This window comes from Gopherus evgoodei, chromosome 1 (genome assembly GCF_007399415.2).
Source record: "Gopherus evgoodei ecotype Sinaloan lineage chromosome 1, rGopEvg1_v1.p, whole genome shotgun sequence".
NCBI classification, from domain to species: domain Eukaryota; kingdom Metazoa; phylum Chordata; order Testudines; family Testudinidae; genus Gopherus; species Gopherus evgoodei.
Window position 1 is genome coordinate 254,338,136 of NC_044322.1, and position 24,077 is coordinate 254,362,212.

At 41.1% G+C, this 24,077-nt stretch overlaps 1 protein-coding gene across 1 annotated transcript in view; it reads right to left on the bottom strand.

The window, feature by feature from the left end:
• The window catches only part of TMTC1 (transmembrane O-mannosyltransferase targeting cadherins 1), a 227,375-nt gene that overhangs the window by 59,271 nt on the left and 144,027 nt on the right, over positions 1 to 24,077 (bottom strand). The window contains 2 exon segments of the mRNA XM_030543349.1: positions 6,617 to 6,730; positions 16,194 to 16,361. Coding sequence (XP_030399209.1) covers positions 6,617 to 6,730; positions 16,194 to 16,361 — 282 coding nt within the window.

The following is a 24,077-nucleotide window of genomic DNA, read 5'->3' on the forward strand; positions in this document are numbered from 1 at the left end:
CTCAGGAGTCCTCTTTGCTCTCCAGATGTTCCCTAGGTGCTCCACTTGGTGGGAGGAGGTCAGAAAAGAAAGCCCAAAAGGGCTGTCTGACTCTCTCTCTCTCTCACACACACACTACATATGTGTATGTGTGTATATTCCCCATTTTACATTTATGTATACACACACACCCCTCCCAGGAGAGGGACAAGCTTGCAAACTCATGTCAGGGCTGAATAGGGAGCAGCTCAGCTGCTACTGACGCATGGCCTGGCGTGTCAGCTTCTGGATCTGGAGTCCGAACTGTGCTTTATTCAGAGTTATGAACAACCTCCATTCCCAAGGGGTCTGTAACTCTGATGTTCTGCTGTGTATATATTTGTTTTCAAATTAAGTTATAGACACAGGAGAGAGTTATCTCTGGGTCAGAGATGGTACAATGATCTGCAAATGGACAAAAATAATTATTGTATACATACATGCATACACACACAAACACACTATATGTATTTAGATATGAATACTGTATATTGCAGGGGTGGCCAAACTGTGACTCGCGGAGTCCCCCCCGCCCCTCCCCATTCCCCACTTATCAGACTGGTGGGGGGCTCAGGACCTCTGCCCTTCAGCAGGGCAGTGGGGTAAGGGCATTTGCCCAGTGGAGAGGGGGGTTTCAGGGCTTTGGCAGGAGCTGGGCTAAAGCCCCAAGCCCAACCAGGTGCCTCCCACGGGGCTGACGCCCTGATCCCTGGCCCCTGGCAGGTGTGCCCTGGCTCTCAAACTTCTGAAGATTGCCAGATGCGGCTTGGAGGGCTAGTGAGTTTGGCCACCCTTGTTATGTTGTACTATATAATATATCAAATATTTCATATACGTACACACATATATATAAAATTAAAGTTCAGATTGGAAACAGGAACCAATTCACTTCTTTGTCCACATTTCCCATGGGAGATAGGGATACTGAAGCAATACAGAGCTGCTAACTCCCTATGCCTGCTAATATCATCTTTGTCCTTCCCTCCCCTGCCTTCCCCATTTTCTTCCCCCATTTCATTTTTGTGAGTATTCACCCAGCAGCAAAAATCAGTTATAAATAATGCATTCAGTTATAAATAAAGTATTTTTGTCCATTTCCAGATCATTGTATCGTCTCTGACCCAAGGAGAACTCTCTCCTGTGCCTATAACTTAATTTGAAAACAACAATATACTCTGTTAAAAATGAGTAAGCACCAAATTTCAGAGACAGCCTCCAAATTTGAATGCCCCAAACTTTTGGTGTTCAATTTTGGGTGCCAAAATTTTTGCCTACCTCAAAACTTAGCGTGGGCTGCACAAAATGCAATTTGTGCAACCAAATTGAGCAACGCCTCTAATTACATAATTCCTTAACACAAATGTGTTGATACACACAAACTGAAGATTCAGGGGAGGCAAAATTCAGCCAAGAAAAACTTCATGCCTAAAAACTTGTGTCCACAATTTTAGCCCTGGAAATACAGAGGATGGGATGAGGCCACTTTGAAAATTTAGTTTTGAATCACCACAATTTTTCAAGTTTGCATTTTTTCCTTTGTTGCCAGAACGCATATTAAAGTGATAATACCACTTTGCTGGAATTGATATTTAAAACTCTGCTATATTCATCCATGCACATCAGCTTACATTAATTCCTGATGAATAATAAAAAGGTCTCCTGAGCAACACAAGGCTTAGGAAGAATGGAAAAACATCAAAATTCAACAGCGATCAACAACAAGAAATATTCATTAGCACACCGTAAATATTCATAAGGTCAGCATGAAATTGAGTGTCCTGATATTCTCTCTCTCTCACGCAGGTGATAAGACAAGATTTATTTCATGTAAGACTAATATTTTTTGATCTCTGTCAACAGGGGGTCTCAAGCAGAACTAACAGAAGTAGACAATCTGCAAGAGCAGCAAGTCTTTAGACTATCCTGAAGATATAAATTTCTCTACCCTATTACCATACAGCATTTTTATTACCTTAATTTTTTTTTATTTTGTGAAGCAACAAGTTTCTTCTAGGGCCACTACAGCATGACTGAGAAACTACCGAAGGGGCCGATTACAGTGATGTGTTTATTGTTCCATTGCAGGTCAGCTAAAAGGTTTATTATAACCCATTACTACAATCCCAGAATGCCAACTATTCATGAAATCTGGTTTATACATATTTTAGTTTGCATCCCCAAAGGACTGTGCTTCCAGGTTAGACGGAATGTTCATTTCCAAACCTGACATAAAGGAGAGACTTTTGCACACTTATGCACAGACAGAGTTAAGCTTTTTTCTAAAATGATCATGTTCCTCTACATTTTTACATTAGGTTTCAGTTTACATGTTCCCCAGCCATAGCACTGTATATAATTAGGCTACACGCTAATTCACAAGGCCAAGATAAACCAGAACATTTCATGATTGGGTCCTCCACAGCAAGTGCTTAATGAGTTTTCTAAAGGGTGATCTGCAACCACTTCAAACAAACATTCATTTTAAGAGGTGATCACTGGAACTTCTGTCCTTTGGAAACATATTGTTCTGCAAATATATTATCGGAAAATATATTCTTCTGGGTCATTGATTAGTTGCGTTTAAAATCAATGGAGCAACACCAATTCATGACAGCTGAGGATCTGGGAATAATAGGAATGTAAACAAATGGTTAAAGCACTGAGAGCTAGGATTCCTGAGATTTAGTCCTGACTGTCATCAATTTACTGTGTGACCCAGGTGCCCTTCAATCTACTCATCTGTATAACAGTTATAATATTACTTACCTCACAGGGGTATTATGGTACTTAACTAAATGGTTGCACAGTAATTAGACATTGGCTGAAAGGTGTTGTAAGTGCCAGGTTTTATTATTATTATTAACAGTAATGTTATGAGTAGTTAAGATATCCAAGTACACTGTGACATCATGATAATTTTTGTTTAGCAATTTTTTATATTTAATCTCATAGTCATTAAAAATGCAACAAAAACTACATCAATTACAATTTGCCATAAAACTTTGAAAGCAAGCTAAAATGATCAATGGGCCACCAACACTGCTCCTTACACAAAGGAGCTGCTGTACAGAGAGGTGAGGCTCTCCTTTTCCTACCTCCAAACAACTGCATACATGACCTTTGCAGTGCTCCCCATCATCGCTGACACAGGAGGAAGGGACCATGATTGCTGATCTCTCACTCTTTATATGGCAGCCTTCTGTGCTACCACTAGTCTCCTCTGTCATTTTGGGAGTGTCACTGAAGTCCCATGATAGTCTCTCTAATTCTTCCACTTAAGCTTCCTTTACTCCACTTTCACACACTCTGTGGTACAGCAATCTTCCTTTTTAGTGGAGGATGGTTCAATGAGGCTCCTTTCTGAACCCCTCAATGTTGCTCTTAAAGGAGATTATTTTAAAGTGGTGTAAATTACCGGTATTTTCTGAGTACAGTGGTCCCACAGGGACAAAAGATCAGTAGATAAATTTAGATCCATACGTGGCAGGACAGTGGATTACCACTAGATTGCCAAACAGAACATTAATGGTCCAAATTCTCTGCCAATGTCAATTGTAAGAAATTCATTGGCCTCCATGGGACTCCAATAACTTAAACCAACAGAGAATTTGCCCCAATATCATTAGTATTACAGTCACATTGCGAGAAAGTGCTGGTGCCATAGCTGGGATCAGGAACCTTGGGGAGCAGGTAATACTCACTAGAGGAAGCCTGGCGCTGGGATTTACATGTATCTATGGCATATATCTAGGATCCTATACTGCATCCATCACCATGTCATTTACTTACCTTTTCCACTGGTTCAACAGAGCTGGAATTTGTTGAATTTCAATGCATGGTGCAAGACCTACCTACTGTTGCAGGGACTTTTCACAACTGGGAGTGATTGTGCAGAATTTAGAGTATGGCATTCTTGGTGGAAGTAGATTTACAATTTTGTACCTACACTGCTTTATATTTTAGTATATAGGCCCCAACATTCTGTGACATACAGTCAGGGAGTGGGTGCTGGGGCAGAAGAGACAACACGGAGGAAAAAGAGCTAGGAGAAGAGAGAAGATGGACAGAGAAGTGGAGTAGGAGTGGCACTATATAGATAAATATTAATATCCCCATTTTACAGATGTGGAAACCTGAGGCACAGAGAGATTAAATGATTTGATCAAGGTCACATCTCTAGTCAGTGGCAAAATCAGAAGGAGAACCTATGAGAGCCTACTCTTAGTTTGAGCTCCAAGCACTAGACAACACTTGTTTCCCTATGTATCTTATTTAGCAGGATTAGAATGTTAACTCCTCAGGATGAACACCTGCAGCTTGATTTTTTAAGGTGCCAAGCGACCCCAGCTCCCACTGAAGTTAAAGGGAGCTGAAGCTACCCAGCTCCTTTGAAAATCCAGTCTTTTACATGGCACAAACACTACAGATATCATCATCATCATCACAGGATACATATCTAATAAAGTTTAATAAAAATGGCCTGCAATCAATTCTAAAATAGCCTCCTGTATAATTGAAATACTGCAGCACAGAAGACAGCACCATAATTATGATAAATGGGTGCTGCTGAGCTAGAGACACAGCTGAGAAAAATCTAGTCAGCAAATACTATAAACTCTGAGTATCACACAAGCAGATGCCTGCACTAGTGGCAGTATCAACATGGGGAGGAGGGAGTGGCTAAGCAACCGTGGGTACTAGTAAGCTCACTTTTAGAGATGGATAGTGTTTGCTAATACTTTAAAACAAAACCAAACCTGTGATGTCCTCAGTATCCCTGTTCATAGCCAAAATGTTGTCCAATGCCTTTCACATCCATTTTCCAGACATGGTGGGTAGCAGCAAACACCATCCTTTCAGCTAATCGTGACTGGTGGGGCTCCGTTTCAGAGCCATCAATATTATTCCTTAGTTGGTCAGAGGGCATTAGCACAGACACAGTCTAATTGGACTGAGATAATTTTGTCCCTCCCCCACATTTAGGTAAAAGCAAGCTGCAGATCAAGAAGAAAAGGTTCCCAGCCATTTTTCTGTCAGAAGCCCTAGTTTGCAAGGGATGATACCCCTATATGCACATGTTCCCTTGCATCAAACTATGTCCTACATGCCTTTCTTCTGTCCCTTTTTTCTGTCCAACTTTTCTCTTTTTCTGTCTGTCTCTTTCCTCTCTGGTGTGATTTTGATTTTTTTTTTATACTTTTGGCTTTTGCTTTCTGTTTTTCTCTCAGTCTTTTATTGTTGTTCTTTTTCTTGTGTTCGTTTCTCTAGGAGAGGCTCCCCTTCTCCATTTCTACAACTCATAAGGAGGCTACACGCTGCAAGGGTGCCTGTTCATTGAGCTGTGGGGCCAGACTGCACAAGGCAACAGAAAGGAATTGTTTTGGGGAGTTCTGAAATTCAGGAACCCATTGATCAATTGACCTCAAACTTGGATCACGAACACTGCCCCAGGCCTCCACGGGACATAACAAATTTCCAAGCAATCCAAGTAACCATTCAGATTTTAGAGCACTAACAACAGTGAGGTCCAACTGGTGGAATCCCACAGCAGCCGATTGGCCTGCTGGCCCTACTTAAGCCGGCAGCAGGAACAGGAAGCTGTCTGAATAGCTGGGCTCCATGTTGCTCGGTGTGCCTTCCGCTCCCTCCCCAAGTCCTGCTATCTGCTCCGGCTTCACTTCTGGCATCTGACTTGTCGTGATCTCCAGTTTGTCTCCTACTTCTAACCTCCTGGTATCTTGACCCACCTGACTCCTGTCTTGTGACTGCAGAGTCTGGCTCTGACTACTAGGTCTGGACACCCATAATCCAGCCATGATGCTGAGGCACACCATATTTCAAAGGAATCTGATCAAGCATGCCAGTTTTAGAGGACTTAGAAAGATCAATCTTTAAACAGACCTCAGGATGCAACCTAAACCACAATGCTGCTGTGCTGCTGCACCTACACTGAGGGGCAGCGTGGTCTGTAGGAGTAAGTGTTGGATTGCGCGTCACAAGGCCATGGGTTATAATCCTAGCTCTGATACAAACTTAATATGTGGCTTTGGCCAAGTCAACTCACCTTGCTGTTTTAGTTTCTCCATCTGTAAAATGGGGATAATACTATTTATCCACCTATCAGGCTGGGATGTTCTGAGGATAAATTAATAGTGAGTGTTTGTATGGTGCTTTGAAGATGTAAAACTTTGTATAAGTATTAAGTATTATCACTACTCTACCTTGCTGGTTACAGACTTGATATTTTTCATACATGCACAATTAATAATTTATTAATATAAATGGCCTGAGCACCTGCAAATACAGCTCTGGCAACTCCCTCCCATTTACCAGTGTACTTTCAGCCGAATAAATGACACCTCACTGCTCAATGTGTAGCTATGGAAACTTTTGAATGCCACATACTTAACTAACACACACACAGTGGGAGAGAAGCCAAATTACCTCATTTAATGACAGAGAAACACTAAGCCAAAAGAGCTTTCAAGTTAAGCTATAACTGCTATCAGGGAGCTGTCTATTGTTAGGAAAAGAGAAAACAGAACACTTCATGTGCCAGAAGAGGAAACAGTCTTAATAGGTGTTTCAAGGAACTTACTTGAGGGCAGTTTTGTAGTGATAGATGGCTTCACTGTTACGACCCTGGTCTTTCAGAAAATTGGCATAGTTGTAGTGCACCTTGGCATTATGGGGCAGAGTCTGCACACCTGAGCTACAAATGAGAAACAAAAAATAGAAAGAGGTTAACTGATAAGACAGGTCCCCTTGGACTCAGAGCTTCAAATCAGTCACAGTTTTGTATAGACATCAACGAGTAGATGCAACACCTTCATCACAGGCTAGCACCAGGGATTGAGCATGGGGTTTCTAGTACCAAAGACCTCTGCTGCTGGAGCTGAAGGATTAATGCTTACATTTTCAAAAATGACTAGTGATTTTAGGTGCACCAATTTATAGCATCTGAAGCGGCCTGATTTGCAGAAGGCAGGCACTTAGCAACTTTTGAAAATTGGGCCCCTTTAAGGCTTCTCAAGTTGGGCACCCAAAGACCGAGGCACCAAAATAACTAGTTGCTTTTAAACATCTTGACTTAAGTCCATTAGCTGGAAGCGACAGTAGGTAGCTAGTCTGTCTGAATCAGCCACTAGAGGGGGATGCATGATGCACACTGCACAGTAGGTTACACAGGTATTTATAAATAGCAGAAAAACTGAATGGAGGGTACATGGGACTGAAAAGGAGCTGGACTATTGGCATTATCACTTAGAACACAGGAAGAAAAACACACACAAATACCCATTCATTACCAAATCAATAAAATGCATGACTCAGTAGCTGTTTGATGACCAGATTTATATAAGAGTGTGCAAAACTGTGCTACTCTAAGGCTAGGTCTACACTACAGGAATAAGTCGACCTAAGTTACCCAACTCCAGCTACGCGAATAACGTAGCTGGAGTCAATGTACCGTAAGTCGATTTATTGCGGTGTCTACACTGCACTGGGTTGACAGGAGAAACTCTCCTGTTGACTTACTTTACGCTTTTTGTTCCAGTGAAGTACTGGAGTTGACGGGTGAGCAATCGACGGTCGATTTAGCAGGTCTTAACTAGGCCTGCTAAATCGATCCCTGGTGGATTGATCGCTGTGCTTCAATCCCCTGGTAAGTGGAGACATGCCCTAAGAGAAATGCTGTAATAATGCTGGACACTAAAAAAAAAATAGCAGAAGATGCATTATAGATCATTTCTCCTACAAAGAGCTAGAGACTTAGGCACTCTCTTGTTGTTACATAAAGCAGAGAAACACAGCTTCCAGATATCCAGAGGATCTCTAAGCGTTATTAGGAGTAGAGATGGGTAAATTGTTCATGTCATAAAGAATAAGAACTGGCTCAAACCTCAGCCCTATTTCTTTTCACACAATTTGGTTAAGGTACACTTGTTTCACTGTTGCTTCCTCCTTCCCATCCACTGGATCAGACCCTCCTATCTATAGTAAGCAATTGCACAGATCAGCACATTTCCAGCCTTTCTGCCAGGCTTTGGCTTGTTCCTCCTTTCCAATCTTAACAGCATGATGACATTAATTTCCAAAGAAGGAGCCAAGTCTTGGCCCATCTGAGAGACTAAAGAGCTATTTCTGAGACCCACACTGCTTTAAAGGATAATGGGATTAGGCCAGGATGGGACTGGGAGAGGAACAGATGTAGATGTCTCATAGAAGGCCTGGATAAAAAAGGGAAGATGACATATTGGGCCTTGGTGGGAATGAGGATGCGGCAGTATAACACCAGTGTGTGTGGAGGTGAGAGAAGGAAAGGCAGATGGATGTGCATGCATGGTAGGAAGGAGAACCCTTCCCTAGGTTTATCCACCATAAGTTATTGCTCAGCGCAACAGATCTGTGCTTTGTCTACAGGATTTAAAAATGACTACTTGTTTGGTTTCCTAACCATAAGGTATTTCTAAATTATTTTTCAGGAGGCCCTACAGCACAAGCCATTCTGTGACTAACTGTTGAGCTAAATCAGTTAATTGATGCTATTCTTAAGAGAATGATTCTCTATATTAGTTTTTACAAAGATATTGCACACCAGCAGCAAGTAATGTGTGAATGCTATGGCTGCGTTAATTTCCATTAGCCTTGGGAGCTATTAACTACCCACTTACAACTTTCTGGGCATTACTGGAATATTAATTCTTATATGGTAATTGTATCATTACATCAATGACTATGTTTTATGTGAAAACATAGATAGTGACTCAAAACCATTACCATCTCAGAGCTACTCAGTGGCTTAACTCTAATGAGTGGTTGATCTCATTCTAGTCCTGGCCTGAACACAACAAAATGAGTCAGTGGTGAGAAGTACATTACATATGGGAAGAGAAGGGGAAGGATAGCTCAGTAGTTTGAGCATTAGCCTGCTAAACCCAGGACTGCAAGTTCAATCTTTGAAGGGGCCATTTAGGGAACTAGGGTAAAAATCTGTCTGGGGATTGGTCCTGCTTTGAGCAGTAGGTTGGATTAGATAACCTCCTGAGGTCCCTTCCAACCCTGATAGTCTATATTTCAATTCTAATGAACCACAGTTTTATTAGACAGGCATTTTTAAATAGTATTTTTCTTTTGACAGTTTCCCTTTAAGTATAATTAATCAATCACTGTATTTCCATTTATTAAGACTTCCCTAGATAAACACTCTCTCTCTCTCTCTCTCTGTTGAACAGGAAGGATATTTGTATTGGTGCTGTTTTTTTGTTCTTTATTCCTCTGTGCTCAGCCAATAATTCTTGACGACCTATTTATTCTTCTCATATAGAAACTGATGGGCTGATCCTGCAAATGCTTATGACACAGTATAAGTGTCACTGAAATCTCACTGAAATGCCTCAAGAACAGATACTACATCAGGTACTTGTAGGATGAGTGCCTAGGTAAATAAATAACACTTCTGAAACACGGTTCTTGATTAGAACAGGACACTGTTCTCTAACTGAAAGAGGAAACAATCATGTTCATAACCAAAGCCAAGTGGGAAAGGGTGGAGTATAAATAACAAAGCAGCACACAATGTTTTTCCATTTCTGTTCCCGCCAAGCCCCTCTCCCATCACTGCACACACATTTTTCCAATATGCATTTCCAAACACACTCTCTTTTTTCTTCCCGTCTCAAAATTTATTGTAACCAAGCCAACTCCAGAAAGAAACAGATCCACTGAGCATGAAAATCACTTCTCAGGAGGATTTTCTTCCTTACTGACTACTCTGGTACCTTTGACTGTCATAAATAAAAGATAAATGTATGCAAGCCATTTTGCACATATTTCCTCTCTGAGATAAAGCTTTAAGTCATCTTGGTGGGATACAACATCCTGTTAACTACCAGTAGCACTCTCAACTTCAAATATTATCGTTAGGCAAATCCTACTTGGCCAATGCTTGGAAACAACCTCCTCTCAGTACCCTCCATTGTGTCCTAAAGCACAAGTTCTATTCTTACAAGTCAGTCTCTCTGGGGCACCATTTTAATGCTTTTCAGTGATGCCCACATCAATTGTACTCAGTTTATAAGCAAAAAGATTTTCTACTATCAGTCCTGCATACCCAACCTGGGCTTTGGGAGGTAAGCTGTGCTATGTTCTTTCTGCTTTGTGAATCATCACCACTCAAAGGATCTCCAGGCCAATTATTCCCTCAGTGACACATGTGCAGATCTAGCCCATTGATTTTCACAAGCGTAAATGCTTGGAACTTAAAACATGCAATTGATGATGCACAAACGGAACAGAAGCCAACTCACTCTTTGCAGAATTAACAGGAGTAAAATGTAGGAATTGCTTTGTCCTTCTTCCTCTTTTTTACCTGACTAAAGTGATTTAAAGATTTAAATCAATGACTCAGGACAAAAATTTGCTTGTAAAAAAAAAAGTGCCATTTTTACATAGATGCTTTTCAGGGTAGACTTGCAATTTAAAGCACTGTCCCAAGTTGTGGATGATGTGGAAACACTTTCTAGAGCAGGGGTTCTCAACCTTTCTCTCTCTGAGGCCCCCCTCGACATGCTATAAAAACTCCAGGGTCCAGTGGGGGGGAGGGGAGACTCAAGACAGGGGCCTTGGGCATAGATGTAGTCTGACTTCTATTTGTGGGGGGGCAGGGGCCAGCGGGGTTTGCGCCAACTCCACATGGTGGGGTCCAGAGAGAGAGAGCCACTCCACCCCCTGACTCACCTCAGCAGGCCACCCAACCTGTCTGCGTTTTGGGGCGGTGGTGTGCAACCAAAAATTATAACTCAATGGTGGGGGGGCTTAGCTCAAAAAGTTTGAAAACAGCTTAGGGTGCAAGGAGGGGATGGCTAGGGGCCATGTGCTGGCAGAGGGGTAGCTCAAGGTGCAGGAAAGGCAGGTCGCTGGGTCTATGTGCAAGCAAGGGGTAGCTCAGGGCGCAGATAGGGCAGCCAGGGGCTGTGTGCAAGAAAGGGGGTATTTAGGAGCTGTGTGCTGGGAAGCTCCCCTGCAGTCCGTTCCCAGAGGGCTCTGCCAGCCACAGTCTCCCCCTTCATCCACCCTAGTCAAGAGTCCTTTCCCCGCTTTCTCCTAGGACAGAATTTTCCTGTCAATGCACCTTTCTCACGTCCCTCCCAATGCCTGCTTCCTAAAAGCCCAATCTGAACTCTTATCCCAGAGTCCCATTCCCTATTAATGCTACTGTGTGCCCCTGCTCACCAAGCCTCAGCACAAAGATATCCCTCCAGCACCCCAGGGAGCACGTATCAAACACCTTCAGCCCAGAGTAGCCCCCACATCCATAAGATAGCCACCCACAGCATGAAGGGAGATGACAGAGGAGTTCTGGCAGGAAGCAGGGACGGAGCGTTTGTTGTCTCAAACCTACTTGCTTTAGGGCTTGCTCATGCTGGCCTGCAGGTTCAACAGGGAGGAAGAGGCACTAAGTCTGCTCCCTATGCCACTGAGAGCAAGGGAAAGAGGCAACATAAATCACAAGAATTTAGGAAGCAGGAGACTTGATCTTCCACCTTCTCAGACTACTAAAACAGCATTTTCTTTGAGAATAAGGTGGTAGGGGGCCAGGTCCCCATTATCTTATGTTCTTCTGGTTTTCTTTACCTCTTCCAAATGCTGCCAATGGTAGATCTGCTTTGGCACCCAAATCAAGGTTGACAGTGTCTCTCCAGGACCAGCCATCTCTGCACATATGGTCATACTCATGATCACAATGAAAGAAAAGTTGAAACTCATGTTTGAGGGCTTGTCTACATCACAAAGTTGCAGCGCTGGTGAGGGGGTTACAGCGCTACAACTTAGGAGGTGTACACATCTGCAGGGCATCACCAGCGCTGCAACTCCCTGTTTGCAGCGCTGGCCGTACTCCCGTTTTGTCTCGGGTGTAGAGGATCCAGCGCTGGTAATCAAGTGTAGACTCTTACCAGCGTTTTTCTTGACCTCCGTGGAACAAGCAGGTATCCCAGCATACCTGAGGAAGCCTCTCTGGTAATCAAGCAGGTCTCCTTCCCCGCGGTTTGCTCCGGTGTTCTCCGAATCCCCCCCAAGCGGGTCTCCTTCCCCGCGGTTTGCAGGGGGGTTCGGGGAACGCGAGAGCAAACCGCGGGGAAGCAGGTCTCCTTCCCCGTGGTGTGCTCTCGCGTTCCCCGAACCCCCGAGCAAGCAGGTCTCCTTCCCCGCGGTTTGCTCCCGCGTTCCCCAAACTCCGAGCAAGCAGGTCTCCTTCCCCGCGGTTTGCTCTCGCGTTCCCCGAACCCCCGAGCAAGCAGGTCTCCTTCCCCGTGGTTTGCAGGGGGGTTCGGGGAACGCGAGAGCAAACCGCGGGGAAGGAGACCTGCTTGCTCGGGGGTTCGGGGAACGTGAGAGCACACCGCGGGGAAGGAGACCTGCTTGCACGGAGGGGGTTCGGGGAACGCGAGAGCAAACCGCGGGGAAGGAGACCTGCTTGCACGGGGGTTCGGGGAACCGCGGGGAAGGAGATCTGCTTGCAGGGGGGTTCGGGGAACACTGGAGCAAACCGGGGAAGGAGACCTGCTTCCCCGCGGTTTGCTCTCGCGTTCCCCGAACCCCCCTTGAAGCCGCCCAACAGCGCTGCAGTGTGGCCACATCTAACACCACTTGCAGCGCTGGTTGCTGTAAGTGTGGTGGCCACTCTGCAGTGCTGGCCCTATACAGCTGAACTAATACAGCTGTAACAACCAGCGCTGCAAAATTGTAGATGTAGACATACCCTGAATTTCCACTCAAAGGGGTGCAGATGCCAGGAGCATGTGCACCATAGTCTACTCAGTAGATTGGAACAGTGTAGTTTTGAAGAGCGAGTACATAAACCACAAGCCATTGGGCTGCTGAAGCCACACTGATAGGATGGTGCATGTGTTCTATGAGCAAATATTACAAACTGGAAGGCTGTCAGGCAGGAATAGATGTCTCAATGCTAATGTAACCCCAATGAGTTCAAACTAGTTAAACTAGAAATGAATTCAGCTCATTAATTCTGCATATGAAATAGTCCAGAAGTTCTTTGTTTTTCAGAAAGAGGGTGCGGGGAAAATCTGTCTATCCAGTCAACAATATCTCTTGAATCCATCTCATGTGTAGTTGCTACCAGGTGATTTTATGAACACCAAACAAACAATGACAGTCTCCTCCACCTTCAAAAGGAAGGGAGTCTTCCAAACTGCAAGGCCAGGGCTTTCTTTTGAATTGTTGGCATTAACCCTGGAAGGTTTGGATTGAAATCCAGCTCTTAAAATGAGTTGGCATCTGAAACCAGGATCTCATCACCATGGTTTCCATTGTTTAAGTAGTAAACATGTTTTAGGAGATAGGCAATGAATTGTGTTATACTGAAGCAACTCCTATTTCATATTTTTCAAAAATCTCTCTCTACCAGAGCTCCACCTACTTCTATAGCGTGGGACTGCTTATATAAAGGCATATATAAAAAGGCTTAGCATTAATAATGAGAAAAGGAAACTTTGCTTTGGTGAATAGCTTTGAAAATCAAGTTAAACAATTGATGTACAAATCACCGGCATTACCGTGACGACTTCAACTAGACAATTGTTGAAGAAGCATCAGGAAGTAAATTTAATAAGTTTGCCAACCAAACTGAATACATACTGGTCTGTTTCAATGAAAAATATATACATGAGGCTGTCAAAGAGACAGATTCGCAAACAGTAGTCAAGTAGAACATAAAGTCTTTTACACTTCATGTCATACAAATCTGCTCCGTCCTACTTCTTGTTCATCCAATCACTTGGACAAACAAGTCTGTTTACATTTGCAGGAGATAATGCTGTCTGCCACTTGTTTACAATGTCACTTGAAAGTGAGAACAGGCATTCACATGGCACTGTTGTAGCCAGCATCACAAGATATTTATGTGCCAGATGCACTAAAGGTTTATATGTCCCTCCATGCTTAAACCACCATTCCAGAGGACATGTATCCATGCCGATGATGGGTTTTGCTCGATAATGATCCAAAGGAGTGCAGACCAACACACGTATTTTCATCATCTAAGTCAGATGTCATCAGCAGAAGGTTGATTTTCTTTTTTGGTGGTTCGGGTTCTGTAGCTTCCGCATTGGAGTGTTGCTCATTTAAGACTTCTAAAAGCATTCCTTATACCTCGTCCCTCTCAGATTTTGGAAGGCACTTCAGATGCTTAAATCTTGGGTTGAGTGCTGTAGCTATCTTTAGAAATCACACATGGGTACCTTCTTTGCATTTTGTCAAATCCGCAGTGAAAGGGTTCTTAAAAGGAACATGTATTGGGTCATCATCCGAGACTGCTACAACATGAAATATATGGCTGAATGCGGGTAAAATAGAACAGGAGTATTACAATTCTCCCTCAAGGAGTTCAGCCACAAATTTAATTAATGTATTTTTTTTAAATGAGCATCATCAGCAATGGAAGCCTGTCCTCTAGAATGGTGGCCAAAGCATGAGGGGGCATACAGAGGTTTAGCATATCTGGCATGTAAATACCTTGCAATGCCGGCTACAAAAGTGCCATGCGAACACCTGTTCTCACTTTCGGGTGACACTGTAAATAAGAAGCAGGCAGCATTGTCTCCCGTAAATATAAACAAACTTGTTTGTCTTAGTGATTGGCTGAACAAGTAGAAGAACTGAGTGGACTTGTAGGCAATACAGTTTTACACTGTTTTGTGTTTGAGTGCAGTTATGTAACAAAAAAAAATCTATATTTGTAAGCTGCACTTTCACCATAAAGAGATTGCACTACAGTATTTGTATGAGGTGAATTGAAAAATACTATTTCTTTTGTTTATCATTTTGACAGTGCAAATATTTGTAATAAAAAACAACAATATAAAATGAGCACTGTCTACTTTGTATACTGTTGTAATTGAAATCAATATATTTGAAAATGTAGAGAAACATCCAAAAATATTTAATAAATTTCAGTTGGTATTCTATTGTTTAACACTGCAATTAAAACTGTGATTAATTGTGATTAATTTTTAAAATCATGATTAATTTTTTAGAGTTAATTGAGTGAGTTAACTGCAATTAAATTGACAGCCCTAGTTTCTACCATTTATAAAAATGTTGCTAAAATACATTCTACATCTTTCCAGTTGTGCTACTACCATGTTTTGAACCAAATCTATTGAATAGGATAGTATTTTTTAAGTAAAGGCACAGCAATAACTATCATTGAGTCAAAGATTTTGTTGGTTTTTTTTTTTAACTAAAACTTCTAAAAAAAATAGTCATATTGCCAAAATCAAAGTTTGTTCATATGCAGATAGTGTTGGTATCAGTGTTTGCACAATGATTTCCGATAGGAGAGAAAATTATTAAGTCATTTTCTTCCTTTTATACTTTATAAAACCTTTCAGTCTCCTCAGCAGTGTTCCATTTACTTTATTTGAGAAACAAAACCAAAACAATCCCACAAGGACATATTTCTTTACCTGCGTTACTAATAGAAATGTAGCCTACTTAACCAGAAAGAATGTTAAAGATCACATTTCCTTCTCAATATTCCTTCTGTTTACATTTTGCATTTCACTCAGCTTGAAGAGTTCATGTCACTTTTATTTCCAGGCAGTTTCACCTTCTGGTTCTCACACTGTAGCATAGTTGTTCTCAATATCTTCCTGACTGCAACCTCGTAACTGAAAAAAGTTTCATGACAGACACCTCCCAGACGTGGTTTAGAACCTCTGCTTTAACATAATCCAGTTTGGGGCATGGTGCTGCAGGGGAATGTTCAAATCTACCCACAAAAATGGCTTTGACTTTTTTTGTTGGTAATAATTTCATTAAAATATTGCTCTTTATGTTAGTTGTATGTAAATTCCTCTATCCACTCTTCTCTTTTAAACACATATTATGCTATTTAAAATGTATAATCTGAACTACTGTACTAGATCCTCAGGGCAGGAAACTTGTCTTCCTTCTTCCTATAAAAAAGCATGCACTTTTTGGCACTATATAATGGCAAGCCACAACATAATAATACAATAATAGTAGAACTATTCCTTTTACTTAATAAAAATGATTTGTTCCATGCAATAATAACATGCCATGTGTTTCCTGTTTCTTTACAAATAAATTTAAAGACAAAGGTACAGCAAATATTTTCCTGTGGCTGATCATACCTGAAGAGGGATTCTCTTGACAACCAGATTTCATTCTGTTTCACAGTTTTCCAAGAGAACAGCAGCAGCAGCAGCAAAGCAGAGAGGCTCAGGGCAGTAGCTCCCCATCTATTTAACCAGGCACAGAGCTTTTTCAAACCATGGACAAAAAGGATACAGTACCCCATACTGGAAAAACAAACAGGAGGGGGGAAAAGTTGCTATTTCCAGTATTGTACTTCATGTACAAGATTATGTCACCATTTTTATCTCTTGCACAATAATAGTTTTTAAGCTAACTTCATTTTTCAGGATAAACAAATTCAAACTCCCCCCCACCCCGAAATCAATTTACAGCTTCTACGAATTAACAAGCTCTAAATTACACATCCATCTACTATAAATATGGTAATAAACATAGTACCACATAGCATAACAGTACGTATGTGTACATGGCACTATATGTAAAAGGCAGGTTATTTTTCTTAACCAAAAATCTAAGAAAGCATAACATAATAATACTCAGCAAGAATACAGCCAATTACAATTGAAAAAGTGCTTCACAAACTAATGAATTCTCAAAACACCTCTGCTAGGTAGCTTTTTTCATGCCCATTTTACAGTTGGGGAAATTGAGCAAAAGAGATTGAGTAATTTATCCAAGGCCACTGCAGGATTAGAAATCAGGAGTTCACAGTTTTTAGGTCCTGTGTACAGATTATTCCCCTCTTATATGTAGGAATTTAAATATAATTATTTTGGAAGCTTACATAAATTACAGATGTATAATATGAGTGATACCATAAGAGTGCTGTAACATTAATGATACAAGATTATGGCTGAAATTGAGAACAACAACATATATAAAGCTCATGCTGCCACCTTCACTCTCACTAAGGCCATGTCTACACTTACCAGGGATCGACATTGCTGCGATTGATGCAGCAGAAGTCAATTTTGACCGCAGAGCGCTCTCTGATCGACTCCGGTACTCCAATGGAATTAGAAGAGTAAGGTAAGTCAGTGGGAGAGCGTGGCGTAGACACTGCAGTAAGTTGACCTAAGCTACCTCGTAATTGAGGTCGACTTACCCCTGTAGTATAGACAAGGCCTTAAGTAGTATCTTACTGTGTAAGAATCAGAGTAACTCAGGGCTAGTCTACACTGGCAAGGCTAAAGTGTTGCCGCAGCAGCGCTTTAACATGCCTTGTGTGGTTGCAGCACAGTGCTCTGAGAAAAACCCACCTTCACGAGAGGCGCGACTCCCAGCGCTGGTGCACTCTCTACACTGGCGCTTTACAGTGCTGAAACTTGCTGAGCTCAGGGGAGTGTTTTTTCACACCCGAATGAGAAAGTTGCAGCACTGTAAATTGCCATTGTAGTCAAGTCCTAAGTAAGGTGCTATTCAGCCTAAAGGTGTCAGAACCTGGAGGCCAAGACTGTCTCTTACTATGTTTGTATAGCCCCTAGCACAATAGTGCCCCAATCTTGACTGCAGCCTCTTCATGCTACCAGAACACAAATAATGATAATAACTGGGCCCATAATGTTTAGAATTGCTAAAAAAAAAAGTGTTAATTGCAAAAGTAGAGATGTGAGACACACTTCGTCATGCACATATATTAAGTACAGTGTGGTTACACTATTTACTGTACAGTTCTCATTTTTTACATGTAATTAACACTCATTTTTTTAAAGAATCCTGGTACACAAACTCCACAGTAACACTAATGTAACAACTACGAAGATATACTTTTTGATACACATATTTACTATAAAATCCAAGACTCTTAAGTTTAATTACATAGTTTATACTATAATATCTTTGAATTGCCTGACCACTGCTACCTCATGGAATTTTCAGGTTCACTTTCCTGTGTGCTTACATGGATTTGTATATGCAATGGTCAAATAACTTCCATATTTTCAAGTGAACCCTTATTCCTGTGTACTACCAAACTGTGTACTACCAAACAAAGTTAAGTATGCAATTAGACTCTATTATGCTATATATTTCTGAGTTGGGAATGGAGCATCTTTAACTTCTTTGCTTTCTTAACATTCTGGTGATTACACAGAATTTTCAGAATTTTTTTTCCCCTACATACATTCATGGACCTGCACATGTAATGACACATGAAAATAAATAATTTAATAATGAAGACCCCTCTACTCTGTCCAAGCTCATGTAACTTCTCAGAAGAGAAAACAAAGTAGAGCATTCTGGAACTATAGTTATAGTCTATCCATAAAGGGAAGTAAAGCTGTTCCCAGTAGCTACCACACCCTCACACTCACCCATCACAATTAAGGATGTTTTCCTGGGAACACAGGACAACTACAACTCTGAGAACTCTCCTCTTCTTGTTTTCCAGGTAGTGCAGAGAGCAATAACTACATATCCACATGGATTGTGCTTAGAATGCTTAAGAGGAAAGGAGCATCCCTTTTAAACTGCTTTGTGGTGAGGAAAATCACGTAAAAAATTCTTCCCTTGTAATCCCAGTGGAAGAAATAGGATGGCAAACATCAATATATAAATCAGGATGGAACATGCAGCTTTCTGAGAAGTTCCTAATGTGTTTCATTTCAGATTTCTCAAGCTCTGCTCTCTTGAGATGCCAGGCACCATACACTGTGCAGATGTCCTAAATGTGACTACGTGGGATCTGCTGAGCTCTGTGGACTTGGCTCCCTTTCTGTGGGATTTGGATACACATAAGAGCTCTGCTGGGTTCTTTGACTTAGTTCCCTTTCAGTGAGGCTTGAATGCCCAGGAGGCTGTACTATCTGAATTCTGCTTTTTACAGGATGTGGAGGACCCTCTCTGCTCTTCTCTTGGTTTTTTTGCATCTCCAGTGGGTGAAGCAAGTTTGCCTCATCAGCACTCAGAAGAAACAAGTGTTTTCCTCTCTCCTGCTTCCCCCCCGCCCATGTATCCCTGGATCATTGTTACGGAACAGTTCTGTGGGCTATGGGTACAAACAAAAAACCATCTCAAAATAGACACTCCTCATTATGCCAACTTACACTGCTAGGGCTTTTAGTATAGAGGCGCCCATGCCATATCAGTAACGCTTACTCATGTGCCTAGACCCATTAATATGACTATGGGCTTGTCTACACTACAAGCATAACTGTGGCAGGGGATGCAATTACAACGTGATTGTTCCAATTTACAACACTTAGACACATGCTTAAATTGAAGTTTGGCCTCAGCAGGATTACTTTAGAGCTTAAAATTAAGCATACGTACACTGTCTGAAGAATTCAAGCCTTATTGCACAGATATGAACGTCCCAAGTTCCAGAATGGAGACTTTAGCATGGTTTGTAAACATGGTTAAGATCCTTTCTATGTAACAAATTAGAAAGATGCTTTAACTGTATCTGAGAATGGACAAATGCATTATAGCCAGGTCTCCAGATATAATTTAACCTGTAGCATTGCAAGTAATAAAATCTTCAAAATCAGACTGTTAGCAACAACAATTTTTTTTCCAAAAATTCACTTCTGAAATAAAATTACATAGAAGTTTGCTAAAATAGATTTTTAAATGTCAAACATTTCCTTAAATAGTGAAAAACCCTGGAAAAGAATTTAGGAACAGAATATTCAGCATTGAAATTCACAATGCAACTTTTTTCAAAAATTGAGAGAAAGGGGTGGGGGGGAAGTACCTCCCAAAAGCACTGCAATAGCTCTGCGTAACCACTGCAAAACAAATAAAAACAAAAAGAATGCCAGCTGTAATATTAGCATTCAAGTATACCCTGGATACAATATTTTTATTATACCTACCCTTTTCAGAGGTGGATTTGAATGCTTAGTTTATGCTTCTAATTAGTTGCAATACATTACTGTTACTTTTCTTAGTTGCATTTTCCGTAAACTTTTTGTGCTATGTTTATTGAATTGACACTATTTCTGTTTGCACTAATTGCAAAAAGACATTTGCAGATACAAACTGAATATCTGGTGCTTCTATTGAGCCAACACATGCAGTCCATGCGGTGACTGAAATGCGTTTTCAAGTCTCTGAAAAGTTAATCTCAATAATCAGACCACTAAGAAACTCCTCAAAAACCCTGCAGTTTCTACTCTAATTGATATGTTGTCTTTCACCTATTTAATGTGAACATTATTTAGTTGAATTTCTTTATCACAAAGCAGTATCAAATGGAAGATCCTTTCACCTTAGCAGTTTTAGGAACACACCTTCTCCAAACAGCCTACTATGCGAGTCCAGAGAACAAGTAGAAACACCTGGGAAATATTCAGACAGTTCCAATAGCTCATATTACAGAAGAGGAGAAGCAGGACAGACCCAGTTCCCAGCTGTTGGGAACTGCTAATATACTCTTGTTCTCATCAGCAGTATTCAATATGCTTGTGTTGAATACAGATACAGTTGTATTACAGTTTATACAGCTCCTGGGAAGAAGCTTTTTTAATATCCTTTTGATTAAGCTTCATGGTACTTACATGGATAAATGTGGTATTACACAGAAATAAGGGTTCATTTCAAAATACAGTACACATCTGAGGGAACTACAAGGGCAGTTACATTGTAACACCTCCTAGTAGTTCTGACATAATGCTTTTCATTCACAGATCTCAAAGTACATTACAAGGGAGGTCAACATCATTTTCATTTTACAGATGGGGAGACTGAGGCACTGGAATGGGAAGTGACTTGCCCGAGGTCATCTAGCACACCAGTGGCAGAGTTTGGACTAGAAACCAGTCTCCTGAGCCCCAGCCAAGTGCCCTAATCACTGCATAGGGAGTTCCAGAGACATACATGGAACTTTCATCAGGACTTTGAATTATCCACCCAAAAATTCCTTGTGACTCCATGAGAATACAATGAGATAGTAATTCAAAGCTACACTATAAATCAAGTGCACCCATATAATTTAACTTCTGATTGTAGCTTTTTGTAACAAATACATATATCACAAAGTAGAACTTCATAGTAATTACACTATAACAATAATGTGGCTATGTACTAGAATTCTACAAAATAATACATGTATTAAGTATGAGACTAAAAGGGGTAACACTAAGTAAAGTAGGCTTGAAGTATAAATGAATTAGTGGCAACTGTAACACACTAGGACTGTTCTGTAACTACACTGTAATTAATAGTATCAGAGGGGTAGCCGTATTCGTCTGGATCTGTATAAGCAGCAAAGAGTCCTGTGGCACCTTATAGACTAACAGACGTTTTGGAGCATGAGCTTTCGTGGGTGAATACCCACCACGTCTGACGAAGTGGGTATTCACCCACGAAAGCTCATGCTCCAAAACGTCTGTTAGTCTATAAGGTGCCACAGGACTCTTTGCTGCTTTTACTGTAATTAATGTATCTGTATTAGGAAGTGTATACAAAAAAAAAAAATTTTTTTAAACAGAGCATTTATTTACTTGAGGCTTTTATAGTAAAAAAAAAATCACAAGAGTTTGACATAAAATTACAGGGAACAATGTTCTGCCTCTGTTTATCAAACAAACAAACAACAACAAAAATGGCTACAGAAAGATGAGCTCCCATTATCTTGTCACAGAGTTTTCATTGGAGCTGTCTGTTATGGTCACATCTCATCACACAGCTTTTCTTAGCGGTTATTTCATACCCAGTATTGCTTGTTTCAGGGGGTTGGATTTAAAGTTTCTAACTCCAGGTTCTTTACAGAGCAGTGAGTATGAAATACCTTCAAACACTAACAAATCCATTCTTGCCATAAGCAATTTTATGTTGTTTTCTCCTATGCCACCTTTTATTTGTGAAACATCCCCTCCCACTAATCCTTAACCCCACTACCTTTAGCCTTTTGCACATCCCTCTTTAAGACTAATTTCCACTGTGATGCCTACAGCACCCTGTCAGAAGTTAATAGGGAAGCAGGTGGGGAGCTGAGACTACTATTAGTAATCTGGTTATTTGTTTCCATTAAAAACAAAAACAAACAAACAAACATCTACAAACTCTGCACACAGCTATCCTACCAAAAGCAATGCTTGTACTACTGTTAACCATTCTCCTCCCCATCGCCACTGCATTTCTCACAAACACATACTTGTTTGTTCCACCAATTATGTCTCATCTTAAATTAAACTGAAAGCTTCTGGTTCTGGGGTTTGTTTTAATATGTTCGTACAGTGCTAGCACAATGAATTCCCAAACTGGTTACTGTAATGGAAATAGAGGGGCAAGGTGCGTGAGGTAATAACTGTAATGGAAATAGAGGGGCAAGGTGAGTGAGGTAATATTCTGTTGGAGCAACTTCTTGGAATATGTCTCTTTAGCTAATAGCTTATAAAGAGCTTGTCTTTAGGCCATCTAAAATATATTACCTCACCCACCTTGCCCCTGTAATATCCTGGGACCAACATGGCTACAACAACACTGCATACTGTAATGGAAATAGCACTGATTGCTCATCATGAGATATCAAACCTTAAATCTGTCCCTAGTCCTGGATTGAATATTGCCTGTCTTGTACTTCAGGACAATGAAACCTGGGGAGGGTAGAGTGGGAATTCCACAGTTAGTGAGGACAGAAGGAAACATTTTTCAGATTTTTTTAAAAAATGTATGGGAGTTGTTTGACAGTGCTCGGAGTTTTGGAATGTTAGAAACTGTCCAGACAGAGATGAATTGCTAAGCAGAGTACAGGTGAAGCGGATTAAGGTTCCTGATTAATATAATATATCAAGGGGCTCTGTAATTTATTATGAGGGTAGCACCACCATGAGCAGGTATGCTCCTACACCCACACAGACCCAACCTCTGGAAAAATACTTCAAACTTAGGTACATACAGAAAAGCAATGAGACCTAGGCTCCTGTTTCACTTAAGTGCTTTTGAAAATGTTGCCTTTAAATCCAAAATTAGGCTCCTGATCCTGCTTAAAAGAGATGCTGAGCATTCCCAGCTCACATTATCTTCGACTGGAGCTGAGAAAACATCAGGCTACTAATACAGGCAACTGACATTATACTTTCAAGCTGGAAAATTTTGCCCCTTATGTGCAAGACAGCACATATGGATATAACTTTCAGCTGTGCCTTAAGCACTATGGAAGAGCTCTGCCCTAATTCTGGCCTGGGGATGGGTGCTCAGGGGACAGTGAAAGGGTAAGTTAGTGGTTCCCTGTGCTCTTTTCCCCCTCACATATACTAACCTGCTCCTCATTCTGGCAGAAGGGATAATTTTGCCCTGAATATTAAAGCTGGTTGGGAATATTTTTTCCTCCCTCATAAAATGTTTTGAGGAAGAAATAGACTTTTCACCAAAATCTGTTTCCTCCAAAAGCCATTTTCCATTAAAAAAAAATAGGCAGATTTTTTTTTCAGTATTCCCGCTTCAGAAGAAAAAAAAACCTCTCTCTCTCTCACCATGCACACATGTACAGGTAGGATCCATCCCTCACCACCATTCTAATGTTTTTTGCCAGCTTTTGTCTTTATCTTAATGGATCTTTGTGATGACCATAATCATTTGGATCAAACTGTGGTTTTCAAAACAGTTATTTAAGAGAAAAGCACCAGCTGTTTTTATTTTGAGGTTAATTTCCCTTCTCCCATGCAATTTCCAATCAAATTATTTAAAAACCAAACCAAAACAGATATTGCTTTCTCTTTGGGATAATGGAACAGTGACCATTTCCAACTGTTAAAGCCCCACCACAATCCTGCACACAGACTCAGATGTGAAACAGCCCTCTGAGTAGGAACACAATTTAATGCTTAATAGCTTTTCCACAGGTTCAGGATGAGAACATTCATTATGGGAGAACCAGCAGCTACACAAATTCCTCAGCCCTGCAGGGGGGTATACATATGAGCTTCCTATCTGGCACATGCATCAACATGTTGACAGTTTCCTGACTCCTAGCG